A 16,972-nucleotide genomic window follows, 5' to 3' on the forward strand; every position below is an offset into this window, starting at 1 on the left:
CTTTTCTCACATGCTCCAAGGCACTTAACCCTCACTACACTTCTACCTCTTCCTCTCTCTTTCCGTTTAAGAAGTCCATCCTTACCCTTACTCTCTTCTTTCCTCGTAGCAATTCTGGCCTCTCAACATCCTCTTCCTCCCTAAATCAAGCGCTTCTGCAGGTCTCTCTGAAGCACCAATTGCCCCTCCTAACTTTCAGTAACCCCACACATCGACATGCAAAGTGGAGAGAGACTTCTCACATGCTGACAGGAGATCAGAACGGCAATCACAAACCTTCCAGAGTCTCTTAGCACCCCATTAGGCAGTAATACTGTGTAACCACCTCCTTTTTAAGATCTCAGATCCCGAGGGTACCACCTTATTCGAGACACTTACCTGCACGCAGAGACAACACTGGCAATGGCCTTTAACAGTTCCTCCTGCAATGAGTAAAACGGACACACAGTCAAATGGCAATCCTGCCACACAGGGGAAACCTTTGTACTCTGCTGCAACAGGTAGTCGGGAAATATGCCTGTGACACCAGTTGTGAGAAGCAATGTCTGTCTCCTCCTATTCCTGTTGTAGAGGCTGCAAAGGACTTGGTTTCCACTCTGCACTGAACGGGCAGCAGAAAGGGGCCTTGCAGTGCCTCTGAGCACATGCTAGTACCCCTCAAGGCTAGAATATGGTGCAGTGAAAGTAGTCTAAGTGGTAACCCAATTCCTAAAGCAATCTACTTTTCTTCCCTGTCATTTGTGTTATCTGCTAAATGCAGGGCAAAAGAACTTACCTGTGCTGCTCTGCAGCACAGAACATTACATTTCCTGGATCAAGGAACACATGCTACTGGGCTCACAGTGATCCACGAGCTGACAGTTCCCTCTTACCTTCCCTGTCCAGGTTCTCCCTGGCAGGCCTTGCAGCAGTGCTGAGAGCACCATTCCCAGATGTGGTGGAACAAGGGAGCCTGTCTGTTTGGCAATTGATGCCATGGCAGCTGCTCCCTGGGCTTTCATCTTCCAGGACTGGGACTGCAGAGCCCTCTGGGCAATGGTTATCAACTCCTGCATATATAGTCTGATGCCACCTTGAGTACCTGCACATCAAATGGAGGAAAACTGTAATTTTGCAACAAAAACAAACAAAAATCTGATCTTATTAGGAAAAAAATCCAAAAAACAAAACTACAAACAACAAGCCCTCACCCTCCACCTCCCTAAAAACAAAAACCAAACAACCAGTTACAGATTTATTGGGGTTTTTGGCCATGAAACACATCAGAAAAGCCTTCTTCAGGCAAAGGGGTGAAGAGTTCCTCCCAGGCTAGTTGAAGACCAATTCACTTTCTAGGGAACACCAAAGCCTTTGGTGTGTATCTAGACACAGAGCTCAGCTCAGCTGTTCCATATAGCAAGCACTAGACATTGTGTTAGTCTGTTTCTAAGGAACAGAATTTCTTCTTTCGTTTTTTCTCTCAAGAACAGGTCACTATAAAACCTTTTTACAACTCCTGGTGACTGAAGGACCAGATCTGAAATCACGTCACAGAAGCAGCCAGCCAAACAATTCTATCATGCATCCAGATCTTCCTCTACAGACAGAACAGCCCTTTTATAGCACAGATTCATTCACTGAAGTTAAAACCACAGGTATAATCAGGCAGATCTCCAAGCACAGACACAGGCTCTCTAACTTCAGTGTGCCTCAGCCCTTAAAGGCTAGCATCAAAATTTCCAAAGATGTCCAGTTATCTGCACCAGGATCAGGGCTATATTACAGTGGTATTCAGTGTCTCACGATCTTAAAATACTTCTTTCAACTCTGTCTGTCCATTCTTGTGATCAATGCCCTTGTAATTATTTTATATATAGCCAGAGAAGCTAACATTTATTCAAGAATTTTCAGCAAGTAAGAAAATGGAAAAAAAATCTTCCAAAATCTTACTCCCAAAATTCTGTATTTCCAAAATGGAATTCCAGAAGGCATGATATTTCTTGCCCCATGTTTCCCAAAAACCTTTACTAATCTTAACACAACTTACCAGGTACATTTTCCTGCCAAACTTCAGTCCACAGAGTAGAATTCTCTTTATCTCCTTTCTCTTCTTCAGGAACCTCATGCATTCCAAGAAAAGCCAATGGCAGTACATGCTTGGCATGATTCTTGAGTACATCTGGGCTGTAGCGTCCCATGGCATGCACAGTTAAAGCACAGCCTGCTCTGTAAACTGGCTCTGAAGGAGCAAAACAAGCCACATTATGACTGGGAAGCAGGAATGTCCTTTTAACTGCTTGGTCTGCCTCTTGGGAAGCAGAGTAAGGCACAGTATGGTATACCAATGAATAGGAATTATTCAGCCAAGCATGCACAATATAGAAGTGTTTCTTCGCTAGCTTTTGCCATAACCAGGAACTTTTTCTGCTCTGTATTCTGTAACTGAACACTCCAAAAGCAACGTACCTTCCTTTTCCATGTACCAACTGCTGAGTTTGTGCAGCAGCTTCTCAGTGCTACTGTCCCGGGAAGTCTGTAACAGGGAAGAGAATCAAATCACTCAAACACTTAATAAAAAAAAAAATCAGCAAAAAAGCAGGATAAAACACAAACCCAACTCCAACTCACCCTGACTAGATGTCCCATAGCAAAGGCAAAGGACTTCTGCACCACACTGTTGCGATCCGTCAGGCCACTAAGTAACGCGCTCATAAGTTTGCCTGTTGGAAGAGACTTTGCTTTCTCAAAAGTATCACATTTTATTGCTGTGGCAAGAATTACAATAACCTGCACTTCATTAGACTGTCTGAATTTATGCATTTTTTCCTCACTGCATGTCTGGGGGGCTATAGGTCTCTCTGGTCCTTATGCTTAAACCAGTGCTAGTGTTTAGCACACCCTGATTGATAACGTTCCTGACTGTGAGCACCCCACCGGATCATGCTTTCAGCTTTTTTTCTATTTTGCAACAGGAAGGTGATCTTCTTTCTACTATCAAACCACAATAAATTGTAAAAAGGAGGCCCAATGATGCAAAGTCCCTGTTTATGGTGCTCCCACAGCTCAACTTGAAGGAAAAAATGCTTATTGACAGTGCATCACTAACACAGGAATTGTTAGTTTGCTCCCAGAGAGTTGAGAGATATTTTTGCCTGTTCCTGTGGGATGTCAGTGAATTCCCTCAACTCCTTCCTCTGCCTCTTCCACCTTGGTGAGGTACTTAACACCCCCAGGACCTCAAACAAAAAGCCCTCAAGCAAAAAAAAAAGGTAACTTTAAACAGTTCTCCGAGAAAGATTCACACCTAAACCTCATTCATGTGATAAAATCAAGGGAGGAAATACCACAGCAACAAAAAGCACCTGTAAAACCTGACACTGGAAACAAAACATACCTGAATAAGGTGTTAAGTCTTGAGGGCACTGTGTGGTTAATGACACAATTACACTGGCACAGCCTCCCTGGAAAATTGCAAAGGGAAACAAAGGTAAGATAAAAGTATTAGCCCCTGGTTATTACTGTTAATATTTGCTGGAGTGCTACATATGCACTTGCATGACCTGATCTAGACCCACTCAGCCTCTATCCTGATAAGCCAAGGGTTGATGCAGTAAAAAGAATTGAATTAGAAAGTAAAAAAGGACCCACAATCAAGACAGATGGTCCTGGAAGATCTACAGTCAAGGACAACCTTCTGCACTCAAGTGTCACAGCAGCCATGTAGCCCAGGGGAGGTTAGGGCAGCACACCTTCAGGATAGTGATGTAGTGGGTTGGGACTCAGATGTAAAATGACACTTCATCTCCATTTGGAGATGAGAAGGGAATACAGAGAAGTATCAACGTAAATACAGTTCTTTTGACTATGTCTTTTAAAGTGACAGTTTGGTCTCATTCATACTGAACTGTTAAAACCACAGACATACCTTTGTGCCGAGGCCTACTCCACTTTTGATCAGTTCACACAGACGAGGAACCAGCTCACCCAAGACGGACACATCCAAATACTGCAAGCTCTAGAGAAAGGGAAGGGATGAGAAAGAGGGAAAAAAAAAGAAAAAAAGAAACAAAAAAGAAAGGTAATGGTGGCAGACTTAAGCTGGTGTACTTCCAGCTGAGACTGCCTCAGCACTGATGGCTGGTCCTCAGTTGAATTGTGAGTTTGCTGCACTAGAAGAAGAAGCCACCACAAAGTGGCTTCCACCACGTAGAGCTTCTCTTGTCCCACTTCTCTGCTGAGCTGACCTGGCTAAAGTCATCATTTGCTGGAACTGATGGACTCCTGCACTCCAACCCTTCACAAAACTTGAAAGTAACATCTAGCAAGAACTCCTTTTGGAGAGAGAAAGAGATGCAGAGGTGTGCCTATCTCAGGACAATTTTCCCAACTGTCTGAAACCAGAAAGCAGTAACGTATACAAACTAGACAATGAAATGAAACCAGCCAAGACAGTTTTTAAACAGGTTAAGACAAACAAGTGATATAAGTGACATAAAGGTATAAAGAAAGATATTATTGGTATAAATTCTAACCTGCTATACTTAAAAATGCCACTGGGCGAAATAGAAAGCCTCATGTTACCAGCACAATGTCTGCAGAGAGGAGATCTGATCTCTAGCAAATTCAAGGATCACATACTAAATGAAGGTAACTCTTTATGAGCCTCAGAAGTCAGATAGCTGTTACTGCCCCTTTGGTACTGGTAAGGTGACTGGAATACTCCATATAATCTTCAGCCAGCCCCAGAATATAGAGAAGGTTGCTCATAAGCCAGGATGTCTTCACACTACTCCAGAGAAGCCATTACTATCTCTCCTCTCCCCTAAGAAATCCCAATCAATAATCAGGGCACCACAACTGTCCCCTGAGGGTTGGTAGAGGAGAGGCATGTCCTGGAGGAGGGACAGCAGCAGCTGCTGCAGCCTGTGGTGTGGCAGTGAGTACATTTTTACATGGAGCCTTTCATTCCCAACCACTTTGCACTCTATTTTTAGAATGTGTTTCACCTGACACCAAACCTCAGCTCTACATACTGTTTTGTACAGGAGGGCTTGCTGTTGTTATTTTTTCCATAATGAGAACAAATAAAGAATAGCTCTGTTGGCTATGCTTCTCCTAAAACTTGCTCAGCAATCCCTTACCTGCCCACATGCCCCTGGTTGTGTGCACTGCCTGAGCAGAAAAGAGGGATCTTTTCTTTGGAAGGGGCAGGTTCTTAGAGAGGGCAGGTTGTTCTACCACGACAGATCTTCCAGCACAGCATTTGGGCATCAACTTCTCCTCCAGCAGCAGGAAACTACAGTGCCAAACACCAGCAGCTGACTGTGTGTTCAGTGATATCGGCACTTTCTCTAAATATCTCCATAACCAAAGCACTGGCAAGGCCCAGGTAGGGATATCCGAGGCACAACAAGGCAATGGCAGGACAGCATTTTTGGCTTAAGAATGATGACTATCATAAATTGGAGGCCCAGGTGAGAAGCTGGTTGTGGAACAGTGGGTCAGAGATGAAGATAAATGTTAGCTAGCATAATCCAGAACCAGCTGAGCCCCCATCCAAAGAAGAGCACTTGAAGGATGCCCTCTTCATCAAAGTAGGCAGGTCTTCAGGTGGAAAAACAATCCATTCAACTCTAAATGGAGCCAAGGTTACCATAACAGATCTAAAGAGTAAGCACTGATGACACGATGAGAAGTCAGTACATGAAAAAGAAAGTGGACAGCCACATGGAGATGTGATAATAAAATGAACCCTGTAGAGGTAGTCTGTAAAGCTCCCATTTAAATTCCTACTCTTCTCCTACAACATATTTTACACTGGAATCCTTCTGAAACAAGAACTTACCATGTTAATGGTTTCCATCATGGGAGATGACTTGACAGCACTAAGTCTGGCACTATCCATGGCAGTCTAAAAAACAAAAAAACCCAAAACAAACAAAAACCAGGAAAAAACCCCAAACAAACCCAAGTGTAAATGCAACATGAAAATAGTGGAAAGGGCAACATCAGCTGGAACTCACTACCTCACACCATTTCAGATGCATACAGACAGAAAGCAATTATACCTACAGTCTATGAATGTTTCCCTTTCAGCAGAAGATGGATGTTCTAGCTGGAGTACAGGAACCAAAACATGCAGTCCTGACATCACATGAATGGGGGAAAAAAACAAAGGATGGAAGGAAGGATGGAGAGAGGGGGAAAAAATCCCACTCTGAACTACTGTTCACTTCCTTCTCATTTGCAAAGAGCTTTTCCCTCTCTGCAATGAAATTAGCTAAATTTGCTTCTGAACAGTGGGTTTCCACCACTTTCCCAGAAGACTGCTATTAATTAATATGGTTCTTTGAGAAAGATTAAAGGACATTGTGCTGACAACATCCACCTCCAGCACACTTTGCTATGGCATACCTTCTAATTTAAGTCATAAGAAGTACTGAAGTTAATCCCTTGGGAAAAATAGCAGTGACAGTTAACAAGAGTTTTTACAGATTGTTTTTCACTTTCTAAAATGTGTAGTGGTCTAGGGAATTAAAAACAAAAAAATCACAATCCTTCAAAAAACCTCCTACATTTGTCCAGTCATATTCCAATGATCAATTTTAGTAATTTAATAGCTATTTCTCTTTGCATCTTTGAACACCTCTTAAACAAATCTGCTATTTTTCTGTTTACTTAATGAAGCTTAAATCTTTGTTATATGTGTTCTGTTGATACTTTCCCATTATAGCTGCACTTACTTTCTCTTGATCAGTTGCAGAAAAACTCAAATAATTGAGGACTTGAGGCTCCAGCACACTCAAGGATTCCAGCAGGGCTGGGATAAGTTTTGGTGCATGAGGTTTCAGCATAGATCCAGCACTTTTACTGATCTTCACAAGAGTGTTAATGCTGGAGGAAAGATTAAAGGGAAGGTCAAAAGAGGAACACACAGACTGAATTAAAAACCTGTTCTACTGTAATGCAGATACAACAATATAAATCTACCTGCAAACAAAAGTATGTGTATTTTTCTGCTTAAGTCAAGTCACACCCTAGCCCTGAACTTCCAACTGATGTTGTTATGCTTTGATCAGAGATTGTGATACCCTGACCAAAGTAAACAAAGAGACAGTACTGCAGACAGACATATGAAATAACAACACATTCCCATGTTTTAAAGAGGTGCTGGGCAAAGTTACCCAGAGACATTCATTATTTCTGTCTAAGAAAAAATAAGTTCCAATATCTATTCAAATAGCATTTGTCAGTGCAGATAGACCACATCTCTCATGCTGCATTTTGACAAAGGGTTTTCATATATTCAAAAGATATGAAGAAAACCTCAAGAAATATTTACTATCATTTGTTAGGAGCTTTCTAACCTTCCTAGCAATTATTTTTGCAAAGACCAGCTAGCTACACTCCAAGTCTGAGCTACACTCCAGTTTTTCTGTACTTCAAGCAAATGAAGGAATAAACAAGGTTACAAACTGATAAACATATAAAGTCCCTACACATCAAGGGCCATTGAACTGTTACAAGGCATAAAATGTATTTGAACAGCATGACCAAATGCAGTCACATCTGAGACAAGAACTGTCAATATTCACAACCAGTTGTGGAATCAGACCTGGCTGTTTGAAGAACTACCACAGGATTTTTTGTTTGCACGCAGGACAGATACAACAATCCCAAAGGACAGCTTTAGCACAGCACATGGCTTGCAGATCAGTTTGCTGGGAAAAGAGAACTTCCTGCTGGGAACTGAATCTGGACATTGAAGGGAGGTCAGATACTCTCAAAGACAGGCAGAGTTCTCAGAGTTGCTATTTAAACTCAGAGAGAAACTACTCAACAGGAAAGCTCTTTCAGGAAACAACTTGTCACTTCAAACACAAAGAACATTCTGCAACTCAGGTGAGTAAGTTGGGTCTCTTTGGGACAAATCATGACACAACTCCTGGCAAACTTATACGATGCAAAACTAACCTGAGAGATCGGACTTCAGCAACTGTGCTTACTATGCCTTTGTCTAGGAGGCAAGGAAGCAACACAGCTATCGTCTTCTGACCTGCTGCTCCTTTGGAGGGATCACACATTTTCACGCAGACCTGGGGACAGGTGAGAATCAGTGTTGCAAACCTGTACAAACCTTCCCCTCAGATACATTAAGGCACTTCCTCCTTCAGTCAGAAGAAGGCAACAGCAAATAGAGAAACTGTTGACAGCCAAACCCAGGCTGTTACACCTTCATTCTCCTCTCCAAAAGGTACTTAAACCCTAAGACATATCCTTAAAACAGCTTTCAATTACAGTCAGCTTCCAGAAAAGGCAAATTAAGAGCCTAACAGGTCTTGACCTGAGTCTGGACGAAGAGACGAATCAAATGAACTCTCAGCTGAGGGACAGCCTATCTCAGCCACAGGGATTCAACCATTGCACAAGGCAGAGCAGCAAGTCCCAGATCAGAACAGATTCTGCAATCACAACATTTTGTGATAACATTTTGGGACCAGATCCTCACTTGTAGCATTAAAATGTCGTACATTGCAAAGGTTGGGATTTCAAATAACATGACTTTTTACAGGACTACCAAGCCAAATATTAAGTGATGTGTGTACTACACCCAATAAATCTTGTCAGTAATAGCACCAATGAAGAATATACGCCATTACTCAGTTTCACACTACTGAGGTTCTAGAAGGCTTGGTAAACTAGATGAGTCAGTCTAGGTCAACTGCTGAAGTTACAAGAAATCCTACCCCTAAATGAGGAAAAAACGGCATCAGAGATTAAAAAAAACCAGTTAATTTTATCCTTCCTTTGCTTGTACAGAACTTAACATCACATTATCCACAAGCAACAGGACTTCACCAGCATCAACAGAAGTACAGGGCATTATGTGGTGATGCTTATCTAGGGAGCTACTCGGTTTTTCCCAACTGCACCTTACACTAGAGACCTTCTCAAGACAACAGACTATGGTAAACAAGTCACTCCTGCAGACACGACAGCGAACAATTACCTGACATCATAACCATACATGTCTGCCTACATGTGCATATGATGAAATAAGAGTTTTACCTTGCTCAAAGTTTTTAGGGCTAGTTCTGCTGCCTTTCGCACAGTCTCCTAGAAGAGAAGTCAACAATCACTGCTGCTATTTTTATTCTTCTACAGAATGATTCATATTAATTGATAAGTATAACACTAGTTAATACTGCTATCTTCACAGCTATCTTCATGGCCAATACTTAATATAACTTTGAAAGAAATTTTGGCTTTGGTCCATCTGAATATCTGATACAATTAATACATTAACATAGATCAAACCTGGAAGGACCCCAAGACGCTGACTTCATACATGCAAGTCATACACAAGCAGCCCAAAATAAATTTTTCTATATTCAATAGTTAAGGAAATACTCAGGAACTGTTTTATGTCCAGTAAAAATCCTGAATCACCAAGAATAAGCACAGTAGGAACAAAACCCAACATTTCAAAATACAGAATTTCCAAGGTGGCATGGAAATTTTACTTGCAAGGAGCCTGAATTTCTTCTGCTTAATACTCAACACTCCCACTGGCTGCAAGCTGACTTGTAAGAGAATCTCTTTAAACATCTCAGAGTTTGATCACTGTACTGTTTTTTGTTGAAGATTCCTGTTGAATTATCAGTTCCATTACCTTAATGTCATCTTGCACTCTGAATAGGATTTCCCAGATCTCTGGAAGCTTGTCTATAATGTCATCCAAAGGTCTTCCTCTTAATAAGTCATTTAGTGCCAGACAACTGCAAACAAGGAATTTTATTTCTTTCACAGTGTACTTACTTGACATAGGTATATACACATCTATGTTTATAAATACAAGTAAATGGTTAAAAACCCCCTGACAACTGCTTCACAGTCTTTATTTTCCTCAAACCCTAAACCTGTTCTATCATAAAATCACCTCCTTTAGCAGAGAAAAAAGTGTTCAGTCATTCAGGTAAAACCTAAAAACACTGACAGCAAATGAGAAAGAGTGTTGTGATGAAAACTGCTATTGCAAACATTCCAGTTACAAAATTGTTTTAGATTTCTTTTCTGTAAGTACAGGATAAGAAGAAATCAAAATGGTATAGAGCCTGGAATTGAAATTAAATGAAAGTTTTCAATAGAGCATCACCACAAACTATTAAAAACAAAAAGCAGCTTATTAAAAATGGTATCCTGCTGCCAAGTACGCAATTGTCATACTGACAATTCTAAGAGAAAGCAATATTTCAGGACTAAGGATAGGCAAGAAATTTTTGACCACAAAACCCATTCTTCAGAGAACATTGCTTAGTATCAAGCTACATGCAATAAAAGATTTTAGGTTCAATTACGCAAATAGCTTCAAGATTGTATCATACTTCAAGGGTGGGCTACAAGGCAGGCCTCTGTTTTGATGAATGGACGTGTCCTCTTTCTCCTCTCAACTTCTGCAGGCTACCAAGTTTATGGTGAAGAGAAAATAACAGAGTTCAAAGACAAATCTAATACTTTTTCTAGCAATACCTGGATTCTCTGATCCTCCACAGACTGCTTGTTAGGTTACTGATCAAATCTTCAAGAATTTCCTTCATGTACTTATCAACCTATTATTAAAAAAGGGAAAAATAATGAAATAGGCACAGGCTATGCATCCTTGTCCTATAGTCAATAAAAAGAGAGTCCTTTTTGACAATAAAACCTACTTTCAGCCACATCAGATGAAGTAATTCTCATCAGAGCTGTGCAAACTTACTCTGACTGTGCTTTAGACATGTCTTTCTCTGCATTGCTTGCTTAACAAGTCCCTCAAGGTCTTTAACAACTGCACTGTTAAAATGCAGCACCAAACATGTATTTACATGAAAGGCAATTTTGCTTTGATGAGGGACCAGAGGGAATGACTTCACATTAAGATCAGCTTTCCTAGGAGAAAGTATTTACAAACCCAATTCCAGGCCTTGCAGAACCTGGCCAAGAGCATCTTAAGAAAATCACTTATTCCTGAAATATGTCTGGGAGGAGTTCTCCTCAAACTGATGGAACAGCATCCTTCCATGGGCTTCCTCCCACTTAAAAATGGAGGAACTATATTTAGATGCCCTTGTTTAGGAAGGCATCCTAGGCCATAAGGATTGATAAGCAAGATCAAAGCAATATTGAAGTGTGGAAAGATCCCATTTTAAGTAAACCATAATTTTTAATACTTGCACAAACAAGGTCTGCAATATTGTTTCACATATAAGAGGCAGTGCAAAACCTCTGTGCACTCCCTAGCTCATCCATGGATTCACACACCTCTTTCTCCATAGGGCAGGACCTTACCCCTTTCTGCACAAGATCCAACTGTCCCAAGAGGATCTCTGACACACTGCTGGCTGGCAGCAAACCTACCATTCCCCACTGTATTGTTCACTCACCACAGACTTGTCGGTGACCAAGGCATTCCAAATGCTGGTCATCGCCTGTCGAATGCCCAAGTTGGGGTCAAACTGGTAGCGGTAGAGCCGGGGAAGAAGTTGGGGCAAAAATGGAGCCAGCTGCTCTCCAGCCTTGGCAGCTATCACATTGAAACCAAAAGCTGCTCCCTGAAATGATGACAAAGGAGTATTTGTTAGACCACTCTGCTCACTCTCTCACTTACTGCTCCTGGGCACACCACAGTCAGGGGCAAAGCTGACTGACACAGTGTAGATTTAGACCAAATCAAAAGGACTAGAATGGTACTAGAATTGGTCCATCCTCAGGGCTACAGTACCACAGTGATCTCAAGCATACAGTCACAATCAGCAGACAATATATTATTTCAAAACTTCCTTCTCTCCAATCTCTATTTCAAGACACCTACCTCATTTGCAAAAGTGGTACTGGTGAATTAAAACTATGAAGATTTAAATATGTTCTTCCCAAAGAGATTCTTTCTTGGCAAAACTGGTGAAGGTGGGCCACTGCTTCCCTAAAACTCTGCTGCATTTATAAGAATTAGAACAACATAGGAATGGAAACACTACAAATAAAACAACTCCACTTTAGCTCTAGAACCTCAAATTTCTGAGGATTATAATTTGTCCATATTTACTTTAAACTCAAGCATTCTTCCATGATCTTGTTTCTTCAACTGCCACTTCCACTGTCAATTCTACTACAGTGGAACTGATGCTTTCCTGTGAAATCCCATGGGATTTTGCCAAATAGCCCAAGAAGAAATTACTCAATGCAGGCAGTGCAGTGACTCCCTTTAATAACTTATGTTTCCTGATGTGCAGTGTCAAAAGCTGCCACTAAAAACCACGCACTGGGGATTTCACAGAACAGGATGTGCTGTCCGGGTTAGTCTAGTCAAGCAAGAGCAATAAAGACACACTCTCAGTTATGACCCCTGCTGTGGAGAGCAAGAAGTTGTGGAAAGTACAAGGAAAATAGAGGCACCACCTGCAAGGACCCAAACAGTATGCTCTGCCCAGCTCTTGTGGGGTTTAGAGCACAGACTTTCAGATGCTCCCTTCAGTGATTCTGCAAATTCTTCAAATGCCAAAGCTCAGCATACACTTGCTGAGTGAATTTTCTGGACTCATTCTGGCTGGTGAAATTCCACAAGGGTCAGGAAACTAACTATGCTCCCACACTTCTGAACTCCTAGTGCAAAGCCAGGGAAGTCTTGAGAGATGTGCTAACTTGCCAAACTCTGGATGAAAACTAGGGCTTGTTTTTTGTACTAAGTGGTGTTGCCAGAGCCTCAAAAACTTAGGTAGCAAGCATGGCAGAGCACAAAAGGTGCAGTTTAGCAGAGACAGCTACATAAGTCTTCTGCATGCAAGCACAAAAAAGGTGCTCTGCCTGCTCCCAGAGACAGAACAAGTTCTTCCATGCTTCTGTAAAGCCAGTGCAAAGAGTCCCATGTTAAAGCTCTGAATAGTATAATAAAATCTTCTAATTTATGATGCTTCTTTTTTCAGCAGGAAGTGGATCCAACAGTATCTTGTCTTTGTTTAAGGTCCCAGTAGCTTAAAAATATCAAAACTTCAGTTAAAAAAGATACTTTCAACAACAGTGCTTTTTAGCAATCTATTGCCAATTACTTTTTGTTCTGCCTCTTTGGATAACCAAGGTCACTTTTCTCTAGTATTCGAAAATTAATGCAGTTTTGAAAACATTATCACTGTTTGAACACCCTAAGACCTGTCTTCTAAGAACATTCAAAAAACAAAAGGAAAGGATCCAGTTGATTCAGAGAGGAACGTAGGATTATATGAACACTCGATACCAATGTTTTGTAAGGATTTCAAGTAACCCTAATTTTTTTTCTCAGGCTGGTAAATTTGCCTTTGTCCTGACACCAAAGAGTCAACGCCCTTCCCATGCAGTTATCCATAGAACATGGAAGCAAAGCTAGAGAAATGCAGTTGTTGATTCCAGGGTTCACAGTGGGAATGGAAGTTGTACAAAAGCAGAGAATTACCTTGCGAGAATTCCACATGGCATGATGGTTGGCCAGGTTCATGAATTTGTACACCAGGTCTGGCTGATTAAGATCACTAGCCAGTGAACAAAGCTCCTTGTAGGTAGAAAGACCTTGACTTTAAAAAGCAGAAGGGACGTCAGTGTGACTATTTTTAGCTACACAAATACTACAATACCTAATAACTTAGAGAACAAGAAGGAACAAAAAGCTCAGGAAGCAGATTTATAAGCAAAGAAATACTGTTTCAAGCACTGTGTGTCAAGACTGTCAGTAAACTTACCCATCCGGGGTTTTGCTCAGACCACCCTGAAACACCACTGTTTCTCCAGTCATCTCATGTTTGGCTCTGATAGAAAAGAGGTCCAGTATTAGCTTTACCAAACTCTACCCTTGAGTAGGCTGCACACTACAGAACAAATAATTTGTTTTTCTTTATTAACTCAGTAACTTCACGTTCTTTCAGTTCCAATACCACAGAAAACCATACAGTTGTGCAAAGCCAAACACATTGCAAGGCATCTCATTAACCTGTGTCACCTGTAATGTTAAGGAGAGTTGCAGCAAGTGAGAGTTTTGCTGTGCAGTCAGAAGGTAGAAAGTCAAAACACTGAATGTTGGATTTTTATTTTTGCTCAGACAGCCACATAATGGACTGCAAATCTCTATTTCAAAATATAAAAATACCACTCCCATTCATCTAGTTTACCACCCGTTTACCACCAATAAATCTCTACACTACCAGCCTAGGTTTTTATCATTCACAGCGGGCAAACCCACACCAGGTTAAGACAGGAGTAGGTTGTTAAAGAGCATTTCCAGCACTGACCGATATACAGAACTCATTGCTAGTGATTAAGACCAGCATTTTCCCCACTAAAGCTGACAAGTGACCATTAACAACACTTTCTCAGAAAAAGATGCATTTCAGGCACAAGCAAGTCCCCCTTCTGCAACATTCACTATGTGCAGAGTTGCTGCAAGTAGTCATTGTTCTTTGCAGTTACACAATGCAGCAAGCAGGAAATTTAATCAAACCCCAACTGACTTGAACTGCTTGAATCAGACTGAAACATTATTCTGAAGCTTTATGGAAAGGAACAAAACCAGAACAACTTCAGTCACAAAAAACTCTTAATAGGCTGAATTAAGAAATGTCCCAATTTGACTCTCTGGGAATGGATATTGGCTTGCCCTTGGCGACAAAACATCTCTTTCCACAAAAAAGAAATGCTTTTGTTCCCACAAGACATAAAGCTCAGAGTACTCTCACACAGTGTTCTGAGTTCACTGTACCTTTTCCCAGTCATAAGGGTATCAACAAGAGTAGTGACCAGCTCTTGCTGATCCTGTTCACTTCCTAGTTCATATATCAGCCCAAGACCTTTTGAAGCAACATCTTGACTAAGCTCTGCAAGAGATTTTATAAAATAAAAATAAAGATAAGCATTTAATTAAGCAGCACACAAATTTCAAAAAACAAGATTCAACCAAAATCAAGATGTAGCAAACGCAGTTCTGTACTGCAGTTCACAGCTCTCCACTTTAGAGCAGCTCTAGTCTGTCAGGACACAAACTTTGTATTCTGGAGCAGCAACTGCTTCTGAAGGCATGAACCCCATGAAGTTAGGTGATATCTTGACACAAACACTGTTACTGCAGGTTTTGACATAGCAGGGAGAGTTCCAAGAGCCATAGTATTCTGACACACTTCTGGCACTCGAAGTCCAGCAATACTAATGGTAACACTCTCTTTCACTTTGGTGACGTTTGCGTAGACCACTGGATGCCACTCTTCCCCCTCGCTGACATCGCAGATAGCAAAATGTGCTAGTCTGAAGAGGTCTCCGTGTTCCTGTCCATGCAAAACTCTGTGATACACATCCTGCGATACACATCCTGCTGCCCTAAGCAGAGCAGAAGTAGCACCATTGAATAATTTCTGTTACTACAATCTGGAAGGGCAAATTTGTGCTTGTTTACCAAAACACACAAAAAAGTTGTGCTTCTTATCTCTGCATGTGGTGCCTAGAAAAGAAATCATTCCTATTAACATCAGGACTTTTCTACAGTCATCTTTCAATGCTGACTGAAAGAGAATGTGTGGTTGACTTTTTGCCTGTTCAAAGATTCCTCCTATTCTGTTAAAAGCCCATCAAAAGACACAGCTCTTAAGATGTGATAATACTTACCATCACTATCTGACAGAATTGAAACAAATGCACTTTGAATATCCTTGAGATGAGACTGTAAGAAGAGAAAAGGGTCATTATTTTGGATCCTTTGTCTGGTCTCCAGGCAAGGCCCTAACAGATAAACAGAGGCTACTCTATCAATGGAGCTGTTTATTTGAACCACACCTATGACAAGAACTGCCCTTCTTTCCTGACCAGTAAGTAGCAGCCTGGCTGACACTGAAGACAACAGTTAATTGTCCAGCACCCTTTTTACAGCTACCATGACATTAGGAAGCCACATTTTCCTTGCCTCATACCTGTCAGCAGCACATCACAAATCTGCCTTGCAGCCAGATGGGGCTTTCTTCACCTCCAGACTAGTGAGTTTTGCCAGCCCTCACAAGGTGCACTGTTTAGATAAGTGTAACACGCACGAGGTTTTACATGTAACAGCTTACATCTGCAAAGCACCTACTGACCCAAAGCTCTTTATCATTACCTGGAAAGCACAAAATGGTTACATGGTCCCATCACAGTCTGTAGTACCTCTATGCAGAGAGAGGACATTTTGGTTGGGAATGTATTATTAAGTCCCTGTATAGGACCCTTCATATTCTCTCATTACAGAAGGGCATTGCAAGCATGAGGCTTTCATCAAGGTGTACTAGAAATACACTGTACATAAAGCACATCGTATCTGCTCCCAGGTACCAAAGTTGTGATAAACTCTGTGAAACAAATTAGTCCAGTTCTCCCTCTTCTTCCCCTCCTAGACCTCCTTTTATATTTTCCAAATATGAATCCTAGAAACTATACAGACACCAATCTCTTCTTCCCAAGGGAAGATGTACTGCTACTTCATCTTAAAACAGCAACTTATGCTGAGCTTACTCTGACTTGAGTGCAAGTCAGATGTTTACAAAGGTGACAAACAGCTTTGTTCATCTGCCAATTAGCCTGTTCCTTTATTAACAGAAGATACGCCATGACCCAAAAAGACCTCAGTAAGGAGTGCACCAGCACCGGAGGAAAAGAGGCAATGGAAGTGAAGGGGAAGAGAGGGACAGAAACGAGGTAAGAAGCAAAACCAAGGAGCCAGTGTTAGGAAAAGGCATACTTCTTACCTTAATTGCTTTGTGTGTGCTCAGCTTCTTCACCATTGACAGAAGCCAGATGCAAGCTGCCTGCCTAGTGTGAGGGTTGGGGCTGATGATGTGCTTGTTCAAAATAAGGTCCAGGACCCAGGGAACCACGTCATTCACTTTCAAATCTATATGAAAGAAAGAAAGAGGAAAGGGAGGGGGGAGCTTTGAGAATTATCCATACCCATTTTTAATGTCAAAATAATGTGCAG

General features: G+C 41.4%; 1 protein-coding gene across 2 annotated transcripts in view; it reads right to left on the minus strand.

Moving 5' to 3' along the window:
* Positions 1-16,972, minus strand: part of ECPAS (Ecm29 proteasome adaptor and scaffold) — a 60,539-nt gene that overhangs the window by 7,031 nt on the left and 36,536 nt on the right. For both annotated transcript variants that reach the window (XM_050329359.1, XM_050329358.1), the window contains exons 25-43: positions 16,743-16,888; positions 15,634-15,688; positions 14,738-14,852; positions 13,725-13,790; positions 13,442-13,559; positions 11,403-11,570; positions 10,510-10,589; positions 9,653-9,758; positions 9,049-9,096; positions 7,954-8,075; positions 6,723-6,873; positions 5,825-5,890; positions 3,905-3,994; positions 3,374-3,440; positions 2,608-2,699; positions 2,446-2,512; positions 2,027-2,218; positions 873-1,081; positions 379-422 (exon numbers count right to left, since the gene is read on the minus strand). In XM_050329359.1, coding sequence (XP_050185316.1) covers positions 379-422; positions 873-1,081; positions 2,027-2,218; positions 2,446-2,512; positions 2,608-2,699; positions 3,374-3,440; positions 3,905-3,994; positions 5,825-5,890; positions 6,723-6,873; positions 7,954-8,075; positions 9,049-9,096; positions 9,653-9,758; positions 10,510-10,589; positions 11,403-11,570; positions 13,442-13,559; positions 13,725-13,790; positions 14,738-14,852; positions 15,634-15,688; positions 16,743-16,888 — 2,002 coding nt within the window. The remainder of the gene's footprint in view (positions 1-378; positions 423-872; positions 1,082-2,026; positions 2,219-2,445; positions 2,513-2,607; positions 2,700-3,373; positions 3,441-3,904; positions 3,995-5,824; positions 5,891-6,722; positions 6,874-7,953; positions 8,076-9,048; positions 9,097-9,652; positions 9,759-10,509; positions 10,590-11,402; positions 11,571-13,441; positions 13,560-13,724; positions 13,791-14,737; positions 14,853-15,633; positions 15,689-16,742; positions 16,889-16,972) is intronic.

This window comes from Myiozetetes cayanensis, unplaced genomic scaffold (genome assembly GCF_022539395.1).
Source record: "Myiozetetes cayanensis isolate MyiCay16 unplaced genomic scaffold, myiCay2020 scf4, whole genome shotgun sequence".
Lineage (NCBI taxonomy): Eukaryota > Metazoa > Chordata > Aves > Passeriformes > Tyrannidae > Myiozetetes > Myiozetetes cayanensis.